General features: G+C 31.9%; 1 protein-coding gene across 11 annotated transcripts in view; it reads right to left on the reverse strand.

The window, feature by feature from the left end:
• Nucleotides 1–22693, reverse strand: part of ROBO2 (roundabout guidance receptor 2) — a 688225-nt gene extending 665532 nt beyond the window's left edge. For 6 of the 11 annotated variants that reach the window (XM_087721517.1, XM_087721514.1, XM_087721515.1 and 3 more), the window contains exon 1: nt 22326–22693. In XM_087721517.1, coding sequence (XP_087577643.1) covers nt 22326–22449 — 124 coding nt within the window. In that variant the 5' untranslated portion in view covers nt 22450–22693. The remainder of the gene's footprint in view (nt 1–22325) is intronic. The other 5 variants (XM_087721525.1, XM_087721520.1, XM_087721524.1 and 2 more) reach the window with 1 other exon arrangement.
• Nucleotides 22694–24200: the final 1507 nt, after the last annotated feature.

Raw genomic sequence — 24200 nt, forward strand, 5'->3', positions numbered from 1 at the left:
AAGAAGATAAAGATAAAGATAAAGATAAAGATAAAGATAAAGATAAAGATAAAGATAAAGATAGATAAAGATAAAGATAAAGATAAAGATAAAGATAAAGATAAAGATAAAGATAAAGATAAAGATAAAGATAAAGATAAAGATAAAGATAGATAAAGATAAAGATAAAGATAAAGATAAAGATAAAGATAAAGATAAAGATAAAGATAAAGATAAAGATAAAGATAAAGATAAAGATAAAGATAAAGATAAAGATAAAGATAAAGATATAGATATAGATATAGATATAGATATAGATATAGATATAGATATAGATATAGATATAGATATAGATATAGATATAGATATAGATATAGATATAGATATAGATATAGATAGATATATAGATATATAGATATATAGATATATATTCTAGTCTGTATAGAAGTAAACTTTCTCTGCAATTAATTAAGTACTTTCAGCACTTTACAAAGCTAAGAAAAATATTTAAATTATTTAAATATTTAAATTATTAGTCAGTAAGTTCAATGTATGTTATCCTGCTATCTCCTTCTGAAATATGTGTATAATTTTGATATACAGTATATTACTTGACAAGGGGTGCTTTGAGATCAATTCACAATATAGGTTTTAATGGTTTTTGAATGTGCAGTTAAAAGAACTATTCAAAATAGAAAATAGGACATTTGTATTTGACCAGCAGAAGGCAGCATTTGAAGTTGAACTGCATACAAATGATGAATATGATGAATATGCCAAAACATATAAACTTTTATTGAAATTTGGAACAGAAGAGCAAGTGAAGGACTATGTAATAAAGTTAGCTAAGAATCTTGTATATAATATGCTGATTAAACAGAGGAGAAGATGTGGTTAAAACAATTAAAATTTACATTATAATGTATTAAAACTTAAAACTTTGTTTATTAAATGATGAACCTTTGTCCAGGAAAAATATCTAGAATGGTACTTCGAATAAGTTGGAAATGTGGATAACATGAAAGGTCATTTTTATCATCCTGATTGACTTATATCCAGAAAATTTGGGTTCAGATACATATAATATTAAAACCAGAACTTTCCTTGTTGGGATTAATGGATAGAAAAAATTGGTGGGAGATGATGCTTATATATGATTACTGTGTGAGTAGATTATGTACCAAAAATTGAAAGATTCTGAAATATACGTAATGGAGGAATGGTTGGTAAAGATCACAGAACTAGCAGAGAAGTGAAATTAACTTACTTGTTTACAGAAAGACCAGTAACTATATTTATTGGGACTGGAAACCCCAAAGGGTTTTTGATAATAAAAAAAAGAGGAAAAAAGATTGGAAGCTACTTGTATATATTTTTTCTTTTTTTCATTTCTATTTTTTTGTTATATTTTCTTTCTCACTTATTCACTATTCTTCTTTTTCTTTCTTTCTTTTCTAATATTTGTATTGTTTTTATCTTGTCAAAAATTTCATTAAGAAAAATGTTATATATTTAAAACGTAGTTTTCTCTAGTGAAGCATAAATTATGTTCACACCACATATTGTCTAGTAGAAGAGTACACAGAAAAAGAACTGTTGTTTTACAAGACTCAAGGACTTTTAAACATAAGAAAATATTTGTAGGTAGAAAGTTATATGCAATTTCCCCAAGGTTATAGTAACTCAAACAAAAAGACCCACATCCCTGTGGGAAACTAGAAAAAACAGCAGGGCAAATGCATAAACTGTTATTAGGATAATATTCAGAGTATTTCTTCATCTTTGCATGCTGTGCCCTTGCTCTGCCTAGCAAAAATGAATAGCTGTCATCTGTACAATTTTCTAAGTATTGAATGGTGTGATTACACTTTGACAGACATCCGTGAACCTTTTAATTGTTCTCACACTATTTGATGAACCCAATAAAGTAATAATAATAAATATTTGTTGGACAAGATATGAAAGGACAGATCAACAGTATTCTAACTGAAGATGGAAACATGTGCATGCTTTTTAAAAATCATTTTAAAGGGTGTAATTTGAACCAAGGAAGATAAACTTGATTCTAACACTGGTTACTTATTTTTTAAAAACAACGTATTACATTTTGAATAAGGAAATTACTGTACTTAGTTTTAAAGAATTCTAAAGAGAAGAGAAACTAAAATATAATTTTAGAGGTGAGAAGCAGTATACCAATCTTTGTTCTGATTAATAATAGATGAATAGTATTTAGAGAAATATACTGGTATTATATTTTTATACCCCTTTCCCTATAATTTATTCTTCTAGGAATTAATCTCTTCAATATTTCAAAGATGATGATTTTAGTTAAAACATGGACCCTTTACTCTGCACAATTTTTGCTAATATTCTAACTGTATATGTGTTGCTGATGATAATGCTGATTACATTTTTCAAACATGGTTTGTATTCATGTGACTATACATGTAAGAAATTAAAACACTCATTCAGGCAGACAGGAATTGACTTGGAAAGCCAAATTACTCCCTTGGAGGCTGTTACAATCTGTTCTGTAAATACCTATTTATGGACTTTTTAATTGAAGGATTATATTCGCATATACACTGGAGTATATTTTGAATATAAGATTTATTTACTCTTAAAATAGTATGGTTCTTCAAGGTTAATATTATTTTACATGAAAAAGTGTATCACAATTCAAAGTGTATTCAAATACACTGCCTTAGTCAAGTATTTTTATGTTCAAAATTTAGAAATGCCCTTCAATTTTGTGTGTGTGTGTAAGATATATATATATATTCAATCTATGATGACATAGATGATGTAGTCAATTCAGAGCTCACAATGGCCAGAATGACATATATGCCTAATAAAATCAATCTAGTTGCCAACAACAGCTGTATAACTGTTAGAAGAAAATTCTGATTCAAGTCCAGACCAAGTTTTCCAAAGAACACTCAGGGTAAATTGCTTGGAGCTGAAGCCAAGTTTATTCAACAGTCTTTATCAATTGAAGGTAGTTACAAGATTACAGTTTTAAAAGTGATTACCTTTACAGAAAAATCCTCCTTTGTCCCCAGGAAGTGGATAAACTCAGCCTAACTTTTGGGAGTTGCTCTTAGAGAGTCCTGTAGAGAGGTAGATACGGATTGACTTCCTGGGGAGGGGTTTCATATTTATTTTTGGTAAATTACTGGTGGCAACTTTGGGGAGGGGTGTATTACGTATGTGAGGAAAATGGGGATGATGTTTGTGTGAAGAAATGGGGATCTTACAACATCTAAAGGGAATTCTCTTATTTAGATAACTTGCTGATATTTGTCAATTTCTCCTGTGTAAATAAGTGCTTTGTTAGCATTAGCTTGGGGTATAAAGGCTTAAGCAGTCTTTTGTTTTGCTGTCTGTAGTTCACTGAAAGTAAGGGGCATATTAATGTGGCATGTATGTGTGTTTGGGTGGGTGGAAGGAGGTTGATCTTCCTACAATCTTCTCACATAATCAATCCTTATGATACATATTTTACCAAAACATCTGGCTTCTTAACATCAAGAATTCTTAGACCTATGTTATATCAGAACCAGATATTTATATGCTTCTATCCTTTACATAATTGGATCCATCAATATAGAGTGATAGATATATGTATTAGTTTATTTCAAGTTCATATCGACGTTATAGTTATTAATTGGTAAGCCAATTCTGATCCCCTTCAAAATGAATCTACATTAAGAATATGATGAAATTCATAGTAAAATAATGCTAAGCATTATTATACTGATTGCAAGAAGAAACATTTTCTGAAACAGGAAGTAAAAGCTAGAGTAAAACTTAATAATTATGAATCAATGTAGTCAAACTAGGGAAAATTTTACAAATAGCTAATCAAAACTTAGCTATATTTGGAGAAAAAAATTGCATCAAAGAGAAAGCTGCAAATAACTTAATGAATGAAAAAGAACATGAAAAAATGATTGGAGAAAATGTTTAGGTGGTATTTTGCCTATCTGGTCAGAAAATGAATATATCTGTAAAACTTCAGTGCTTATTATGTAATGAATCTTTTATTTTGAAATTGAGAGCTTAAAAATCCCTTTCATTCCTTAATTCTTGGGGGATATTAAAATTGAACTTTGTTCAATGACAAATTTGCAATTCAAGCAATGACCTAGTTATAAACATTAAATGATACATTTGCTTAACTTTGCTATAACCTGCTTTCTCTGACACCATGACACTGAAAAATGTAAATATAAATATCTACGTCAAGATAATTACATATCAAATTAAATTAAAATATATGCATGCTATTATGTATCTCACCCAGTTAAGATGAATGTGTATAGCACTGATCTTCATGCTGCCATTGCTTTTGAGCAGCAATTATGCTGTAATGGTAAATGTTACAATGTGTAGAGATACTATTTCAAAAAGCATATGGCCAATAACAGTTTTCAGTCTTCTTATTAAGGCAATGTGTGCCTATGTTACAGTTTAAACAAATCTACAATTCAAGATCTTGCATTATCATATATATATTTAATTTTATATGGATTACATAAATTTCTCTGCAGTGCTACTTAAAATGCATTTTATTTGCAGTATGTGGCTACCCACTATCAATTCAAGTTGAAAATATGGTTCCTAAAGAGGTCTTTTAGTACCAGATTGTATTAGAAAAGAAATTTGATAAGTCTTCTGGACTTTTCAGCAGCTTCTATTGCTCCCAGACAGGAAATTGTTTGCACAGCATCTATCACCAATTGGGTCTTTGGGACACTACTGCCTTGGGATATTTTGTGTTCAGTCTAGACTAGCTTTCTGGAGAATCTTCTGCAGTAATCTTGAAGGACACTGCAGATTCAGTGGGTCAGACTTTATGGCATAATAGGAACAGGGTTAGAACTTGCATGCAGCTCACTATAGAGAAGAAGAGGACATAGTCCTGGCACATTGACTCAGTTCTTTCCTCAGTGCCTCTTAATCTCTGCCCATTCTCTACAAGTCTTTCTCATTATCAGTAATAGTGTAGTGCAATTCTTTAAGAAGAAACTTTTGTTTTCCTAAAAATCATGCATTTAAAAATACAACATGATAGACCAAAATTAAGATCTAACTTTAAACTTTTTAGAAAATTAGGATTTGGCTCAATAGTCAAACTGTGATGAAGGAACAATGTCATCACCATATAACATGTTACTTCAACTTTTTCCTTCAGGCAATATAAGTAAAACATCATACTCCTTAGATTTATATATGCCTGCTAAATGAACTAGCAATCCATTTAAATCTGAAATAAGATGAACTATTAGGATATCAATAGAGCTATTCTTTAAAGAGGGCAGTTTAGGATTTGAGTTATATCATCTTCTTTTGTAATATATCAATCTCCTGAAGGAGACTGATAGTCACATTCAAAGAGAAAAAAAGTTTATGAAAACTAGGTATTTGATCTCTCTTATAGCCAAGACAAAATAATAGAGTCACAGCATCCAGTGTTGTGAAATGGAAGAGTGTACCTGCAACAGGGAGCCAATAGGAGTTAGCAGATTGTGAGCCTGAAGACTTCATTCCAGGTTGTTTAATGATCCATTGTAGATTGCCTGAAAGGGCAAACTTGTGTTGGACAAAGAAGAATACACAGGAATGGAATTGCCAATGTTCCTTTTAAGAATCTTCCCCTTATTTGATAAAGGGAAAAGTGTCTGGACAGGAAATTTTGGCAGGTAAAGGAAGAATGGTAGCAATGGAAAAGGAATAAACTTATGTATCTCTTAGTACCTCATTTTCAAATACCAAAATCATTGTGGTTTCCAATTAAAGTAAGAAGAAAATCTAAGGACATTAGTTCTGTAAAAAATAATGTATTGCTTCAATTGTGATGATCACACAAAAAGAACAGAATGCAAGAAAGAAGGGAAATGAACATACATTCATAATTATTCAAAAATTACCTAAGTACTCTTCTTTTTAAAATAAAAATTATCTTGGCAAAAGAATATATTTAAGACTATTAACTATTGTTTTAGTCAGATAATGTCTTAAGTTGCAGGAAAGGTGACTAACAAAAATGCATTTCATTGACAGTATCACACATAATTCTGAATCCTTCTCATATTTTATTTCTTTAAAAAATATAGTATTGTAGCTCTTTTTTATTTCTTCTGCAATATATATATATTGATTAACAGTGTTTTCTTTTAAACTTGTTTTGTCAAAAAGTAAATGTACATAACTCAGTAGCACAGCATGCTTGTAGAAAAACTAATTTAAGTGCTTTGAAACAAACAAGGGCTGCTCTTGTAGTATTGGGTGCAAAAGTGGATAAAAGGAAGGGATGTGCATTCTTCTCAGGTGCTATTTGTCATTGTCTAGCCTTCCAAAGAACAAAGTCAATATTGTTAGTATAGATTTTTGTTCCTCGCTAAATACTGTGAAATGTCCTATGGTAGAAAAGTTGTTGGTTGAAAGAAATATGGCTTGGTATATTGTTACCACAGCTCTATTAACCTACTTGAAAAATGGTCAGATAGAAGCAAAGGAGAGCCATTTTCACAGTGCAATTGTATGAAGGTTATGGAAAGAAAGATAGCAACCGATGCCCATAATTCATAAAAAGAATAACTCTTGCTGAGGCACAGCCAGTCCTTTACTGAAAGTTGCCTAAACTGTAAATGAGGAGTGGTCAAACAGAATAAAACTATTTTTCTCTGAAGCATCCTGAAGATCAATAGAAGCATTTGTAATCAAAATGGCTTTGTAGTGTGCTCATGGGTAGCAGCCATATAAAATGAGAGAAATTTAGATACTAATTATGTCTCTATATAGTATTTGAGACAGCAGGGCTGTATCTTCTATGTTCAAAATAAAACTATTGGAACCCTGGTAGTATAATAAAATAATAATACCTATATTTATTTTCTTACTCTTTCAAGCTGGGAGTTGGGTGGTATATAAATGAATAAATTAAAATTATTTCATGAATACTTTAGTTTCTTAAAATCTTCTAGTCTCTTCATAGGAGTAGGATCTGGTTTATGAAATTGTGATGACGTTGCTTCCTAATTATGCCATCAGATGCAGATGTGATGTATGCATGACAACTGGTACCATGTTATTAAGTGACTATGAGCCACCTAACTGTTAAAATAAATCAAAGAACTTCATATAATTTCAACAACAAATCAGATCTTTATGAGCTATAACTTGCTCTTTGTCACTTCTTTTTTGACAAAGGAAAATGAAAATATTAAAATTGTATTTAATACTGTTATTCCTTAGAGTCCTGTATAGTTTATTTTATATCTTTCCTGTTGACCTAGGAAACTACTCAGATTTTGAAACCTTTTTACAGAAAAGAACTATATTTGGCACAGAATATCTATGTAAATACTAAAGAGAATAGGATGAGGAAGCAAGACAAACATTTGCATATCTATAGAACTGTAGGAAAAAGACCGATGGAAAAGTTTATGAGAAGAGTAAAAGATTAAAGAAATTCTGGTGTGTGTGTGTGTATGTGTATAATAAGTCAAGCGCAAGATTCAGAAATGACTATGAAAAAAACAAAGAAATTTTATATTGTGAATGAATGGCATTCACTGAATTTCAATTTACAGAAAAATTGAATTCATACTCATGATATGACAAGATTTTTAAATATTTTTTAAACAAGACAAAGTATAAATCATGGTTTATAATTCTAACCATTGGGATTCAATATGACATACTAAACCATGGTACAATTGGTATTTGAGACATGGGGATTCTGAGTAGTAAGAAAAGAATTTGCATTTGAAAAAAACTTATCATGACATCTGATGAATAAAATCTAGTCAACAAAATGTAGATCCACCTACACATTGTTATTTATTTTTATTGTCATTATTAGAATATGGTTGTTCTAAAGTACGAAAGTCCAATCTTATCTTTACTCTCAACATTGGCTTCTGGGTAGAGAAAGTCACAGGTTTTCTAAAAAAATCAAAATGGTTATTCTAAAAGCATTTCTCTCAGTCTAGAAAAAGGAGAAAGGAAATAATTAGTAATGAGAAAAATCCTGCAGGACCAATATACTGTATGTAGCCTTAGAAAAAATTCCTTGTGACACAGACCTAAAAACTTTTTTAGGGGAGATTATTTAGTAATGAGATAGTAAATGAATCCCAATTTCAAATGTGGGAGAGGAGCTTTGCCTTTCAACTTCTCAAAGACTTACATTCTGGTTTGAAGGGCATATATCCAATTCCCATTGATTTACAAATAGTGTTCAAATCTTACAGAAAAAAGCTTGCATTTCTATATAGTTTGATTTAATACTTATACCACTTTGATGATGATCACTGTTAATGTGGGTTAAGCTTTTAATTATCAAGTTCTATTATAGTTTTAACTGTGGTTCTGAGAAAGCTTATTTGATATTTATGAAAATATTGGCCTGCATGTTTGGAAAGGCAGATGACAATGATGCCAGATACAGTTGTCATATTTTATCTACTTGTATTTGCTCCCAGTAGATTCATGACTTTGTCCTGCTACTGTGCATTTTCATCAGGAAAGGGAACAGAAAACATGTTCAGGAAAGGGAACAGAATATCTCTCATATTTTTAAGCTATATTTTTATATAAAATATTTTAAATTAAAGAAATTGTATTCCTTATTCCTCTAAAACTCTAGTCTTAACATATTTGCTTTTAAAAATTATTGTATACATTATTAATGAATATTAAATGTATTGAATTCACTACAGTTAAAACAATGATGATAACTTTAACAGTTAAAATATATATTAGCTTGAGTATTAAACACTCTGAGGTACAAGTCTCTGATATCCCATTTGAAATGATAGAACTGCTTCAAATGATGAATTAATCTGACAGCACCTATAAACAACCTTTGATTCATATACACTGAAACTTGTTATAAGTAAGGAATGATTTAGACAGAACACATTTAGCACTGTCCAGCTACTAACATTTATTACAGAAATTCCACCGCAGATGAAACAGTGGCAGATAGCATGTCATAAATCAGAGCAGACCACCAAAACAAATTGTGCCTCATAAACTACTTTAATATGTCATGAGGCTTCCAAATATAGATAACAGTTCCATTTGTTAAGAAGCTTGAGGCACTTTTTCACTGACAAGTGCAAGACACTTGGTATTTCCATTTACATGTAATATCTCAATGATTCTAAGAACTTATTCAAGTAAATTAGATTGCTGTGATTGCAAACTTTTGATGCATCTCAGAATGATCATATTCAGCATGCATCAACTTAAAGATAGATTTTACTAAGACAGTAATATAAAACAAATATAAAATGTTGGTTATGATCTTTGCTTTTTCTAATGCTTTAGCATCCTCTGAAGTTTTAATCATATTTGAAAAGACTTTTAGAGAGCAAACTGTTCAGTATTATCAATAAAAACAAAGAAACAAACATGAGTTTGTTTGAGCAATGCTAGAATAAAGAATTAGATTATTCTATATATCACAAGATAGTACTATACTACAATACAAGGTTTAGGTTTAATTAATTGTTCAAAAATTGAACTACCATGACTTGTTATAATTATAAAAATATAATATTCATACTGTGGAAAAATGAAAGCATTAAAAAGGGAGAAAATTTCAATTTTTCAAAATTTTAGATTTCAAAGTTATATGATATCTATTATACCAAGTTATTTTCTTTTTTATTACTGTCAATATATTTTTCTGGGTATTTTTTTTTGTTCTTTACATTGTTCATTCTTTTTTAAAGCTACTTTAAATTTATAAAGGAAAACTTCTAATCTGGATTTTTGTTTTAGAAAATGGGGATAGTACTATTCTGAGCAGAATAGCACTATTTTGAGCTGGCACTAAAGGGGATGGCTTGACAGTCAGAATAAAAAATTTCATTAAAGTTTTTCTTTTCATAAATTTTGTCTCTTTCATAGAGTTTGTGAGAGATCTTTGAAAATTGAATGGCTAGCAAAATGTGATAGCAAATGTTGTTGGAAAATTGATTATTACTTTTAGGGAAATTTGGCTGTTGATCCTATCTAGAGGGGGGATATTATTTGTCATAAACATGACAGAAGTTGAGCAAAAATGTGTATTAACTCTTGCTTTTTTAATATGAACATTAAAAAATATTTCTAAACCATAAAAAAAGCAATTTGAAAATGTACATTAAGGAAGAACAATGAGAAGTTTAACAAAGCTTTGCTTGTCTGATACAACTCATTGCTTCAGTAACAGAAATAACATGTAGGCCTTTATTTCATTAAGAATGAAATATGTCATGACACACTAAGGTTTGATTCCTCCCTTAGGTTTCATTTTGATGCAATAGAGTTGGAAGTCTTTTCCCTTACTGCTTGACTGTTGACATAGCAAATACAACAATGATTAACCACATTGTGTTCGGCATGTTTCTGAAACCAGGTTTTTTCATTTTAATTTTCTCCCTTTTGCAAGGAGAGTTGTTGGTTGCTTTGAAATAAAAAAAAATTAGACAAGACAGCTACATAGAACGTTTTGGTGAGATCTGAGGCTAAAATCCCACATCAGTCTTGGCAGCTGTGATAATGATGTATAATTTAATTGAAGCTATACTGGTGATCCTTAGTAGTACTTCAAACCTTTTCCTTTGTTTATGCATTATTCAAACTAATGGCAAGCCTGAAATAGAAAAAGCTTCTTATCTCTTAAAAATTTTATTGCCCAGAGTTCAAAATGCACATTTGAGCCCCAGTCACTAAGCTTTAATAGAAAATGAAGGATATTGTTTTAGAGCCATCATCACTGATCTGGTAGAAAAACAAATATAACTACATATATAATATTCATTTTTTTTAAAAAAACATTATTTTTGAAAGTAGGTTGCTATAATATCACATAGCAGATATTACATATGATATTCAGTATGATATTCATGACATTCATGCTTCATCTCTATCTGTTGGTTTCAAAAATAGAGTACCATTTAATTGTTACCTGAAATACTATCATTAGTGCCACCTTCACACAGCTTTCATGTCACTCTGCATAATGACTTTCTGTGCATACTGCCAGAATTACTGCATTGCATGATAAGATGACTACCCTAACTGCTGTATGGCAGGCTTATTGGCATAGTGTGGTATGTAACCACGTAGTATGATTTAATCAAATGGCAGAAGGTGGCATCATTCTCTGAAGTGATAAAGAGCAGATTGTATGCAATTCTAATTAAATAGAAAACAGGTCTGGACATGAATGCTAATTCAGACACCTATTCTTACTACTTTAAAGTGTAATTTACCAACAAATTATGCATATAGTACTTAAAACAGTAATGACAACTTTAAACAAACAAGTACATACTGTATACTACAAAATTAGTACACACTACACATACCACTGGACCTGGCACGGTCATATTCCAAATTTATAAAGCAAGAAAGTTCTTTTATTTTCCTTATCCATCTTCATCTCTGCATGGGTCATCAAAGTACATTCCTATATTTTTATGAACTCAGGGACTCTAAAGTCTGTCACAGCGTATTGACACTAGTGTACAAACAGAACTTTCTGAGGCTTAGGCAGAGATAAATCCTTGAGAGTAGTACAATTGCCTGGTGATTTACAGAACAAGATTGTATATCAGAGTGAAAATAGTAGTAGGTGGACTCATCAAACTGTGTAGCTGCTGAATGGATAACAATTGCCTACTATCTTCAAACAGTACTCTATCATCTTGAGGGTGAAATTGACATCTATAGTTATATACAACTTAAAAGAAAGTACAGCTCCCAATCTACATGGATGCTTGAAAACTAGAATGAGATATTCTTCATATTTCTCCTTGCTTTGTGTTTTCTTTATACTCAAATACTGTTTCTAAATACTCCTCTAAATATTAAGATCATTTTTATCTACTGTAACTAAATCATAGAGGTTTCATGGGGCAGGTAGCAAATGCCTTAAATTAATGGAACTGAGGAAAAGTATATCAGAGAAACAAATAATCTTGTAGTACAGCACCAGCATCAGTCATTCTGATGTTTCCTTCAAATTGCTTTTTATCTGGAAAAATATTTCTGTATTTTTCAATTTTCATTCCTGTATGAATGAATAGACAGTGCACCATGATTATTGAATAAATGTATACTTACATACCTCTGATTTGTGTGTGTGCATATGTATATGCACACACACATATTGTATGTATGTATGTATGTATGTATGTGTGTATGTATGTGTGTGTATATATATATATATATATATATGTATGTATGTATGTATGTATGTATGTATGTATGTATACATGGATGTATGCATGCACGCACGGACATACACACACAAACGTATGCATGCATGCATGTACGGTAAGTATGTATGTATAATTTGACTTGGAGATTTATATTTATTAGTATCTATAGGAAGGAGTAAATAATCAATATAAATGTTCATTTACATTCTATATGCATTCATATTTGGGAAAAGAATCAAACTTTTTAACAACTCTACAAGTATTATATACTGTAATAATATATTCTCAAATGGTGCAAGTGTACATATCTATGCATTGTGTGTGTGTGTGTATGAATGATCGTCTTGGTGTTTATATTGTAGGCATTTCCAATGGAAACAATTCAGAGCTAACTGTAAAAGTGAACTGATGCATTAAACACATATTAGGGATCATACAGAGAAAATATATTAGATTGATTAGTATTCTAAAGGCATAAGCTTTTTGATTCATAATATTAATTTTAGATTCTGGATCAATACTCCATTTCCTTTTGTGTATATAATTCTCATTGGGTTTGACATCTCTAAAACAGGTTATCCCACCTTCATTTGATTCCATAATATTGTACAACTCCTATCTTTCAACTTTCATGGTATAATCCTATGTTCATTTTGAGATTGTTTTGGGATGTGTTTTGTGTATTCAGTGACCTATAAATGTATTTAGATGGGATTAATAAAATATTACTGATAGCTGCACTTAAACTTTGTAATTTGCTTGCAAGACAGGTTCATCTCATCCCATTCTAATGGTTTTTTGTAACTAGGTTAAATAGTCTCTTTTCTGTTTCCTCTTCTACTACAATATGTATATAAACAAATTGCTTTCTGTATTGTCTAGTGCAAACCATATGCGTAGCAAATACTTTCAATTTATATAAATAACAGCTACATCAACCAATTATAAATCTTAAGTTGAAAGTTTATAGGATCAAAGCTAGGAATTACCAATAAGCAGCAAAAATTACACTTTGTTCATACATCATACAAGTTTAGAAGGTTTGGAATCTAATCAGGCAATCACAATGCGGCATTAACAAGTGTATAAATCTTTAAGAAGAAATATAAATACTAATAATAATTTGTTGGATCTAAAATACTCAAATTCAAAACAATTCTCCAGAATTCTGCTTGCCTTGTACAATATTCATTACACAATGAGGTTGGAATACATGGTACAAAGCCTTTTAATAAGATATTTTAATTTCATTAAATCAGAAACGAGAGAGAGAGAAGAGGAAAAAATAAGCACTTGTTTATTTCCATTTTGCCATGTTTAGAGTACAGTCATCAAAATATCCCATAAGCTTCCAGGGGTTAGGTTTGGCTATTGTTTTAAAATAAAATTTGCTAAACTGTACTTTATACACACAAGTTGATGGCTTGTACAACATGATAAAACAGAGCTAACCAAATCAGAATTTAGCTTAGCGAGATAGGTGAACATGATTGGTACCTGATCTATTCACTAAGCCCAAGAACTTGAGACTATAACATCTAGTATATCTTTAAAGTCTAGTCTAAGTATAATAATATTTAAAGCCATGCATAATATTACCAAAAATGTATATGTTGTGCATAGAGTTGCAAACTATCTGAAACTAGAAAGCTAATAAGTTCTCCCTTTGCATTTGGAAAAGGCATACAGTAGTATTTTTTCCTATGTTAGCTTTTTTTTTCTTCCAATTTTTAAAGCGTTCATGTAATTCATTTAGACAAATGTAATTGGGGATAGCCTATATTTCTTGTTGCTTGTCCATAACAGAACAGGTAAGGCAATTGACAAGATATTGACAACCTCTCTACTTTGGGATATTGGAGAGCTACAGTATATGTCTTAATGTTCACTTAGCATAGCATCCAATGTACCTGTTTTGTTGTCTTGGATGAGTACTGGATGGGTTGCTGTAAAATAACATTTCATAATGAACCTATGGTTAAAAGAATCTGAGTCGAACAATGAAAAAATAAAGTTTTTATTATTAACATTTGATGTCTTATTTTTGTCAAGATTAATCACTGCAGACAATTTTTTGCTGAGATAAGTACCCTCAAATAATGAAATGTTGACAGAGTATTTATTAGCCACACTAACTGCAATTTGAAAAATTAGTAAAAAGTAAAAAATATGAAACTAAACTACTTGCATTATTTTTCCTTAACAGTTCAATGTCCATATTTAAGTATTTCGTTATTTATAACTTTTGAAATTTTCAAACATTTAATGGCACACTTTCATTAAAAAAATATTTGCTTTACATGTCATACTAATTAAGGAACATTGCTTTTGCCTGCTGATTCTCTAGCATGATAATACTTTATAACTGTTCCAAAGCTACATTCTCACATTCATTTTCCATCCTAATGAAATTTTGCAGATTTTCTTTTCTTTTCCCCCAAATTACTTTTACTTCTTCTAAGCCTGTTTTAATAAACAATTAAGCAAGCAAAATGCAAAAAGGGAATGTACTAAAGTTATCTAGATTAGAAGATGAGATAATTCCAGACAATAACCCTATAGAAATATATGAATCAGTAGAGAAAAAGTTAATCAGTAGAGAAGAACAAAGCTATCCTATAGCCAATTACCTAGGAAATTAAATGGGTAAAGCAACTTGTCTTTTATAGCAAGCAATTAAATTCTGAAGGAACTGCAAGTTTATTTCAACTTAGAATTTAAGCCCTTAGATGTGCTCAATTTTTTTTATCAAGCTAGTCATCTACAGATTCCATTATACTCTCCTATACTATTAACATAGTACTCTCCTATACTATTAAAACCTTAATGCATACTTGTTAACTATAATAACAGGAGTGAGAATGTTCACTAGAGGCAATCCTCAACTTACAATCACCATATATTTAGTGATATTTGAAATTACAATGATGCTAAATGAAGGGACATACAACTTCCTCCCAAAGTTTCAACCATTCCAATGGCCCTGTGATTATGTGACAAAAATGTGGGTGCTTCTTGCTGCACCTTTCTTACAGTCATGGGACTGCTACAAGTATTCACCACAGAGGCCTCTGCCAGCTAGGTCCACTGGCAAAGGAAACCAGCCTATCCCCATCCCACCTCTTTGAGGTGCTTTCTAGCCTTAAGAAATATTGCAAGACAAGTAACCAATCTTTGCAATATTTTGAGGCTTTTTCTATATTCAAAAACATTGTGAAACATTGTGATCACCAGTTCTCACAAAATTCAGGGGCTTTTTCTATCTTTTCCATAGTAGCTGTAGTTTGCATTGGCTGGGCATTCTTGTCAACACTGATCAGAGTGGGAAAATACATGAGCCTGTGAAATTTGGCAGGGGAAAGCCCAAGGCTTCCAGGACAGAGATGGGGCAGGGAGAAAGACCAAGCCTTCTGGGGAAGTGATGGGGAGATGAAAGACGCAAGCCTTTCAGGAGATGGTGGAACCAAGAGAAGGACAAAACCTTCTGGGAATGATAGAATGGGGGACAAGGCCCATATACCAGTGGGCCTAGATGGCCAAGCCCTCCCAGTCAATGGCAAGTTTCTGCATGCCAGTGGGTTCCAAACCTCCCAGGGCCTCTTCCACTCCCTGAATGTAATCATTTAATGATTGTAATGTAGGAGTTGAGAATACAGTCATCAAGCAAGGCAGTCATGTGTGTGTCATATTTAATGAATGACTGAGGCAACTTATGAGCCAAATTGTGGGCCCAATTGTGATTGTAAGTTGAGGACAACCTGCATTCATAAGCATATTTAGGATACCCATTCTATGTGGTAGACTTGAAAGTATTTTCCTTACTTTGTTTGCATCCATACATCCTTTTTTTCTACGCATTTTCACCTGGAGAATATTCTTTGTTGTAGCCTCTATAATAGCATGAAGGAAATTTTCTGATGCATATAATGCTATATTGTTTAAATTCTGAGCTTAGTGTTAAAAGAAAAAGGGAGAGAGACTATTTTAAATCAATACGAGGTTAGAACAGCATGTCATCTCCTTTATCAGATGATCTTCTAGTGATTTAGGAATTAAAATTAGCAACTTTCTGATCTCTTGTGAAACTTTTCAATAAGTTAAGAGAACTACTGTTACTGCCCTCATCTATAATGGCAAGCCTGCAAGGTGAGTGAAGGTAAATAGATCTGGTAAAATTGAGTCTTAGAATACACTTTAAAAATAAATAAATAAAACAATATATGTAGGTATGTGAATCTGTGAATGGGAGACAGGGGAAAGAAATAATAGAGAAAAAAGGTAGAGAAATCAATGTTCAACTGAGTATGCTGAAGTAGACAAATTTATTGATTGTAGTGTAACAGTATTGTGGGCTGGGAGTTTCCTGTTATAATGTGGAAAGATGACTTGCCCTTTGTACTCCTTTCGGAGTATATTTATAAATGTTTGAAAAATAATTGGAAATGGTAGTGAACAAATGTATATGATGCTGGCCATGAGTATAGCAATATGTAGTTCTTAGGATATACAGAGATTTTCTTTTGATTGAAACCATAATTATCTCCTACCTAACTAGAGCTATATGTCCTAGCAGCAGCTTACTTTAATACTACCTTCGCTTATTTGCTTATTTTTTTTTCAAGATTATGGGAGACCAACAATCTAATCCTAAAGATTATGGGAGACCAACAATTTTGAAGGAACCACTTCAAAAACAATAAATAAACCTATCCATAGTACACCATAGTATTATTAAAATTTTCAAGAAAGAAAATAACAAATCTTGTGTTTGATAAATTCCAATCTTCAATCACATTATGCGCTCTTCTTGCATTAGTGGAGATCTTGACTGTTCTCCTAACCCTCACAGGAAAGAAGCAGACCTGACCTCCATTGGGAAGGAATTCCAGAGTATCATATATATATGATATAAATTGAGTTATATCAATATAACTCAATTTTTAAAAAATCACATAATTATCCCATGTGTACTTCAAGGCAGGAAGATATTTTATTTTCTGTTGACTGTGATAAAAACTTCATGTTTTCCCCCTTCCTTTTAATCATGTCTGATTCCTAGATAAAGAATCAGACTGCCTTGGCAAATCTCTGCAGTTATCTTGGCAAGGTTTTTTAGAGACAGAGAAAGTGACTGGCCCACGGTCACCCAAGTTGGGCTACAACTCACACTTTCATAGTTTCTAGCCTCATATAGCAGTAGTAATAGTCAAATTTATATAGCAACCTATCTGACTGAACAGAAAGAAACAATAAAAACAAAAATGTGCAAGATAAAAAACCTTATTAATAATATCATAAAAGTGAAAGATACGAATCACAGGAGAGAGAGGGAGGATAAAATTTGCCACCTTAACAATGGAGCAACTTTCCAGTTGCCTGGGAGCCCTGACAAAGTAGCCAAGACTAAGGGATTTTTGGAAGATGAAAAGAGATGGAATTAGTCTAATTTCTAGGGTATGAATGTTCCATAAGGCGGGCACTGCAGCAGAAAAGCCACATCTCCTGGTAGCCATCAAATGAAGTTTCTTAGCTTATGGTACCCACAACATGCCACTCTGCCAGATCTAATGGGGCAGGCTGATGTAATCAGATAAAGGGTGTCTCTCAGATAAGCTGCTCTTCCTTGACTCTTCACATTGATACTTCAGTGTAAATAATGATCTTTTTTTTTTTACTTAGGTGCTTGACAAAAAAAAGCAACTACTGGCTTTCAATAATACTGCTGAATTATTTTCATATTCTCCAGCAATGAAATTACTTCATATCTTATAGTTTACATTTATTGTATTCTCCAAAGTATTAAAGTGTATCATACACAGAACTGCGGAATGTGCATACAATTAAAAATAGAACTTTGTTTTACCTTGATATGACTGAATATTATTAATAGAATGACTGTAGAAATTAAAAAAATGAAAGGATAAGTCATTGTCTAGAAAACCCATATCCTGCAATATTATTTCAGAATGAAGGAGTATCCGCTTTCTTTCAGAGCAAGATTCAGTCTGAATACCGAACACTGCATTGCAAATTGGCAATATTAATTCTATTCCTTCCTTTCCCACTCCTATATTTCCTGGCTGCCTGAAGCTTATGAATACCCCTCATCATAAGTATTATTTGAGAAATATAAATCCAGTTATTTCCCCTCCAAAGAAAAGAATGAAAGCATCTTACAAATACCACAAGCAGCCAAGTTACAAATTGTTAAAATGGAACAAGATAAAACAGCAGCAAAACCAAAAACTCAAAGAACCAAAATAAACCCTCAAATCAAGGAACAGTATATGCTGGCAGTTTTCATACTTATCCGTAAGGTAATTCCATGCTGTTCCTCTACCACCAAGAGATAAACCGATGGCGAGCTTGCATTTGGGAACTTTTCCACAAATCTGTTTTGGCAGTTAATGGCAAAAACAGTCATCCACTAAACAAGAAGAGGGATATAATTATTGCCCAATTACTTTTGACTCTTATGGGAAAAAGTCGCAAGACACAGGCACATTTTCTGTTCTTTATATTATTTGTATTTATATCCTCATACAGTTCCTAATTTATCCTATTTACAGGTTCTAAATCAGTGTTTCTCAACCTTGGCAGCAGAGCTGGCTGGGGGATTCTGGGAGTTGAAGTCCACAGGACTTAAAGTCACCAAGGTTGAGAAACACTGTTCTAAATATTAGGACATATATTGAAAATTTCTTTGTTTGCCACAAGATTACATTCTCCACCATTGATCAACTTACTCACCTCTTACTCTCTAGTTTTCTTTTAATTTTTTCATTTTGCAACAAACTAGTAGGAATACATATAAACTCTTGCACATATTGTGCGCACACACACACACACACACACATATGCAATGCACACAAACACATAAACATAAAGTATCTCTGTGTCCTGATGAAATATGAATTGTTTACAAAATGAAGGCATGTATTTCCTCTTAAATGATTTGCAGGACTCTTTTAAAATCTTTTAAAGAGAGTCGGATTTGTCTCAGCATTCCATTCAAATTGGATCCATGTATTTTATTGTATGAAAGTATACTATTCTATTGGGATTTCCGTTTATCAGCTGTCACTATGTTATTACTCTCTTTTTAATTAAATAATAATAATTTCAGTTTTTTGTGTGCATGCAGGGATATAAAAATCCCTAGAGACCATTATACAACATGGCCTAGACAGAAAAATTTATCTAATTTATCTAGAGGCAATGAAAAGCTAATTACCCCTCCCCTTCCCAAATAATGACTATTAGACAATTCTATTAGGTTTTTTTTACATTAATTTTTTTTTACATATTTAATCTACAACATTTCGCCAAAATATAGAAAGTCTTCAACAGAAAACAAGAGATAAATAATTTCAAACAACACTGAGTTTTTACTAGTGCAATAATAGGGATGGCTTTTAATAGATTGCTGTTTTTTCATATATAATAAGTTAATATTGCTGGTTTATATTTCAAAAGCCCAATATGGCATAGTTTCTATGTATATTCAGGATTGCCTCCTATAACTCAAATTCACCGGTCCTGTAATGTTTTCTGGAGGAGTTGTGTTTGATTCCCAGCCCATATGAGTTAAGAGGATTGAGCCAGAGATTGTCCTTCTTGGTAATGTCCCCAACCAGATGGAATATCTTACTCTATAAGGTTTCTTTGACTCCCAAATTGCTGGCTTTTCACAAGGATATCAAAACTTTTTTTTTTTGAAGAACATTTGGGCATTAGTGGAAGTTTGGGCTACCATCTTGTTTTGGCATTTTTTACTTTTATTAAATGTTTTAATATATATATATATATATATATATATATATATATATATATATATATATATATATATATATATATATATATATATATATATATATATATATATATATATGATCTTTTTGGAGTATTTTATTATTGATATCCTCTCTATTATTTTCCTTTTCTTTTTGAGTTCTGCTTTTATAGCTTTTAACGTTTAAGTTATTTATAATGGTTTTAGTTAACAATGTTTTATATATTGGAGTGTACACCATCTAGAATTGTTCCATGACATAGACAGCCATATCAATTTGATTAATAAATTAATGGTTGCATTGTTCTAATCCTACCAACTACTCATAGTTAACAAAGCTAGTCTCATAGTCTCATTTAATAGATTTATTTGAAGGAAACAAGACATGTTACAGTGTCTTGGAAACTGACTATATATGTGTTAGTCAACTTCTATGGAGTAGGTTAAGATGGGCCTCTTTGATCCCATTAATTTTCTTCATACAGAAGATATGCCTGTCAAGGAAGGAAGGAAGGAAGGAAGGAAGGAAGGAAGGAAGGAAGGAAGGAAGGAAGGAAGGAAAGAAGGAAGGAAGGAAGGAAGGAATTCAATTTGTTTCTTTATCATAGGATTTATCTCAGACAAAATCTGTCATCATGCATCACAACAAATATACACAATCTTTTCATACTGAAATACTCAAATGCTGACAACAAGAAAAACTATGGAAAAACACACAATGCTTTATACCTAACTATAACCATCAAGCAATAACTTATTTGTCTCATCAATAACTAACATCTAAAATCTTGAGATTCCATATTTGTATGGACATCTATAAGAAGGCAGAACTATTATCTGTTGTGTAAAATAGTTTGGCATAAATTACTATATGACCTAACAATTACTTGTATTGTACATATGTGTGTACATGTGGGTGTATACATACACCCACATGCATAGACACACACACACACACACACACCAAACATATACATACCTTTCTTCTACTTCCTGCTGGATAACAGAAAATAGGGACTCAGTAGGTACATGTGCATAAGCATCCAATGGATATAATATTATAGCATTGGAGAAACTATCACAAGTTGAACATAATTTTGCTAGCATAAAGAAGAAAGGACAGAGATCCATAATCTTTTGGCTACTTTATGCTTTTACACAGTTCAGGCTAATTTCCTGCTGAAACAATTCCCTTGAAGGTACAGCACGTGGATGGTTTGTAAAGGCTTTCATGTGATGAAAGGGAAGGGAGGAGGAAGCAGGGTGGAATGGGAGTCTCCTGCTGAGACATTGTGATGAATTATTAAAACTTCTTAATGTTGATGTTACTCTTTAACCTCAGATCACAATACTGACAGAAGAGGAAAATGGAAAGTGCTATTAAAGCAGAAATCAACTTAGGAGAAACATAAGTCATGGGGTGCATCCAATCAACAATATCAGGAAACAATTACAGAGAGAACAGTTGGGAAGTAAAAAAAATGCTGTCAAACATTTAACACAAACACATTTTCCAAAGTATTGATATTGCAGAATTAACATTCACAGCCATACTTCAATATCACTTGTTTCTATTTCCAACATGCTTCTCCATAAAATCTTCCTTTGGGAAAGAAAATTAAAATTTAAGTAAAGGGTTATATTTGGTGAAATATACAGATCTTGTATATAATAAGTACTCTTCCAAGTTTACAAGGAAGGAAGAAAAACAGTTCTTAAAAGCAGTAAGTATCTTTCTGTTAGCACAGCAAAAAGAAATTCAATGAAGTTAATGAAATTTATATTTATTAATACATCAACAATGATACAGTCCATCAGCCTGTCAGTAATGCTGGTGCTGCATTTCTTTAAGAGTCATATTCTCAAAAATATCTGTCTAATAATTTCATAATATGTACTAATAATGTTATCTGTTGAGCAGGCTGAAGTGCTCTTTTTTCCATTGGAACAACACACAAAATGATTTATTTATTTATTTATTTATATATATTGGTTATGTGTTGGGCAATACTGCCGTAGTATGTATGTATGTATGTATGTATGCATATATGTATGTATGTGTGTGTGTGTGTATGTATATACACACATATATATATTCCTTCCAGTGACTCCCATGCATGTTTGTTATTATTTAAATTCATAATCTCCATTTAAAAACCAAAGCTTTACACATTAAAACACGCAGGCAATTCAGTTCCACTTAATTATTTTGAAGTACGGAGGGAAATGAAAACCTTTAAAGAAGCATATTTATTAGTACTGTGGCAGATAATGCCATTCAAGATTTCCAACAGACAACGCTTATGAAACTTTTTATCACTTACCCCCCTTCCAGTGCTTGCCTTTGGTCCTGCTTAGCTTGGTAAGAGTTGATTCGGAGAAGAGCAACATCAAAATAAAAAGAAGTTCAAGCACTGTATTTTCCCTCTGTCTTTCTGATGATAGCATTTCCACAAGTTATTTTCCACAATTTTGCCCCCTTACATTTCCCCCCTTATTTTCTCCATTTTCCATTTGGTTGGAAAATAATTATTAATCAGGTGAAAAGCAGCAGAAGGAAAGGCTTTGCCATTCTGAGGTAACATCTAGTGATGTAGCCCTGAGGAATGCCACGTTTTCCTCTGATCTAGCATCTCCCATCCACAACGTGCAGGCAGCACTGCTGATTCTAGAAGATCTGTAAAAGAATTTCTTGCTTCTCACTTTGGCTTCAGCGAAAATAGATTCCTCAGCATTCACTGTGAGTGTGATTGAGAATGATAAAAACATTAATGCCAATGTCCAGTAGAAAAGAGAAAAGATGTCATGATTGTGGAGGGTGAAAGACAGAGAGAGAGAGAGAGAAGGGATAAAGAACAGATGAGAAGCAGTTGCATTGACAGCTTTAAGCCTCACTGTCTGATCCTAATAGCCGTGCAACCAACCAAATTGCTCTTTTAAGGGTAATAAGGCTTCGGTAAAAGCTGGTGTCACTGCCACTTGGGTAGGTAAAAGCAGGCATGAAAATCATCAAGAAAAAGCTGCTCAAGATAAAAACTAGCAGAGCTCCTATTCAGAATGCTGAAGACCGAGTAAAAGAATACAGTATGCACACAGTGTATTTAATCTCTATTGTGTGGAGGAAATTTCTTCCTTCAGACTGTAGTCTTAACTGCACGTAAGCAGTGCTTTACTTAATTTAGTGTGAGGCTTTAGAAGATTTAATATTTGCTACACAAATTATTTTTACATCTATCTGAAATATCGAAGACATTGGAAAATACAAGCTGCTAGTTTTTTTAAAAAAGAGACAATAAAGAGTGTGCATGAACAAACACAACACATATATAGAGATATGCTCAGATGAACACAGGCAAAATTTAACTTGTTTTATAATCATATCAGTTTTAAGTTAGCTTCCTTTAAAAATATTTTCTAGAATTTGATGAAATACAACTATTTAAATATACAGAAACATGTACAGATACATGTATATGAACACACACACACACACACAAACACACACACACACACAGAATATCTTTGGGGCAAGCTTTTCAAACTGGTGCCCACAATATACTGTATATTGGAACTGCAGCGCTGTCTAAGATTTTGGGAAATACACAATGACTATGGAGAAAAAAAATCATATTTCTCATTTTTGTCTTAACTATTTACTTTGTAGCTTATTCAGCTGCTACATTCGTAGTTTGAAGTTTTCATATGTGCTTCTAAAATGAATTGGAAATAAATGTCTTGTATTTTTCTATGGACTGCACCAGTAGAAGCTACAACAATTTTGTTCTATACAATGATGATAAAGGCTTTGAACTTCATGATCCCAAGAATGAAACCAAAACAATGTAAACTTTTGTGGTTATTTGTTACCATATTATACCCAAGAATATTCTTGGGGAAGAAGAGATTATTCAGCAGTAAAATTACTAATTTGTACTTATAATTAAATTTAAGGTATTTCAATGATCACCTTCATAATGAAACACAATAACAACTTTTATTTCTATGTTTGCATAACAGAATAAATAATAAATTCACTTGAATACTACCACTCATTAAATGAATATATCATGGAAACATAATCCCAATATCTGAAATTTACATTCTATATTTTCCCTTTACATTTCCATTACATTTGTAACTAGTGGAGACGATGGGTGGTGGGTGTACGAATGAAAATAATAACGTTATAAAAGAATTTC

Source organism: Thamnophis sirtalis, unplaced genomic scaffold, assembly GCF_051295495.1.
Source record: "Thamnophis sirtalis isolate CommonGarterSnake01/CBP01778 unplaced genomic scaffold, rThaSir2_p1.2 scaffold_8, whole genome shotgun sequence".
NCBI classification, from domain to species: domain Eukaryota; kingdom Metazoa; phylum Chordata; class Lepidosauria; order Squamata; family Natricidae; genus Thamnophis; species Thamnophis sirtalis.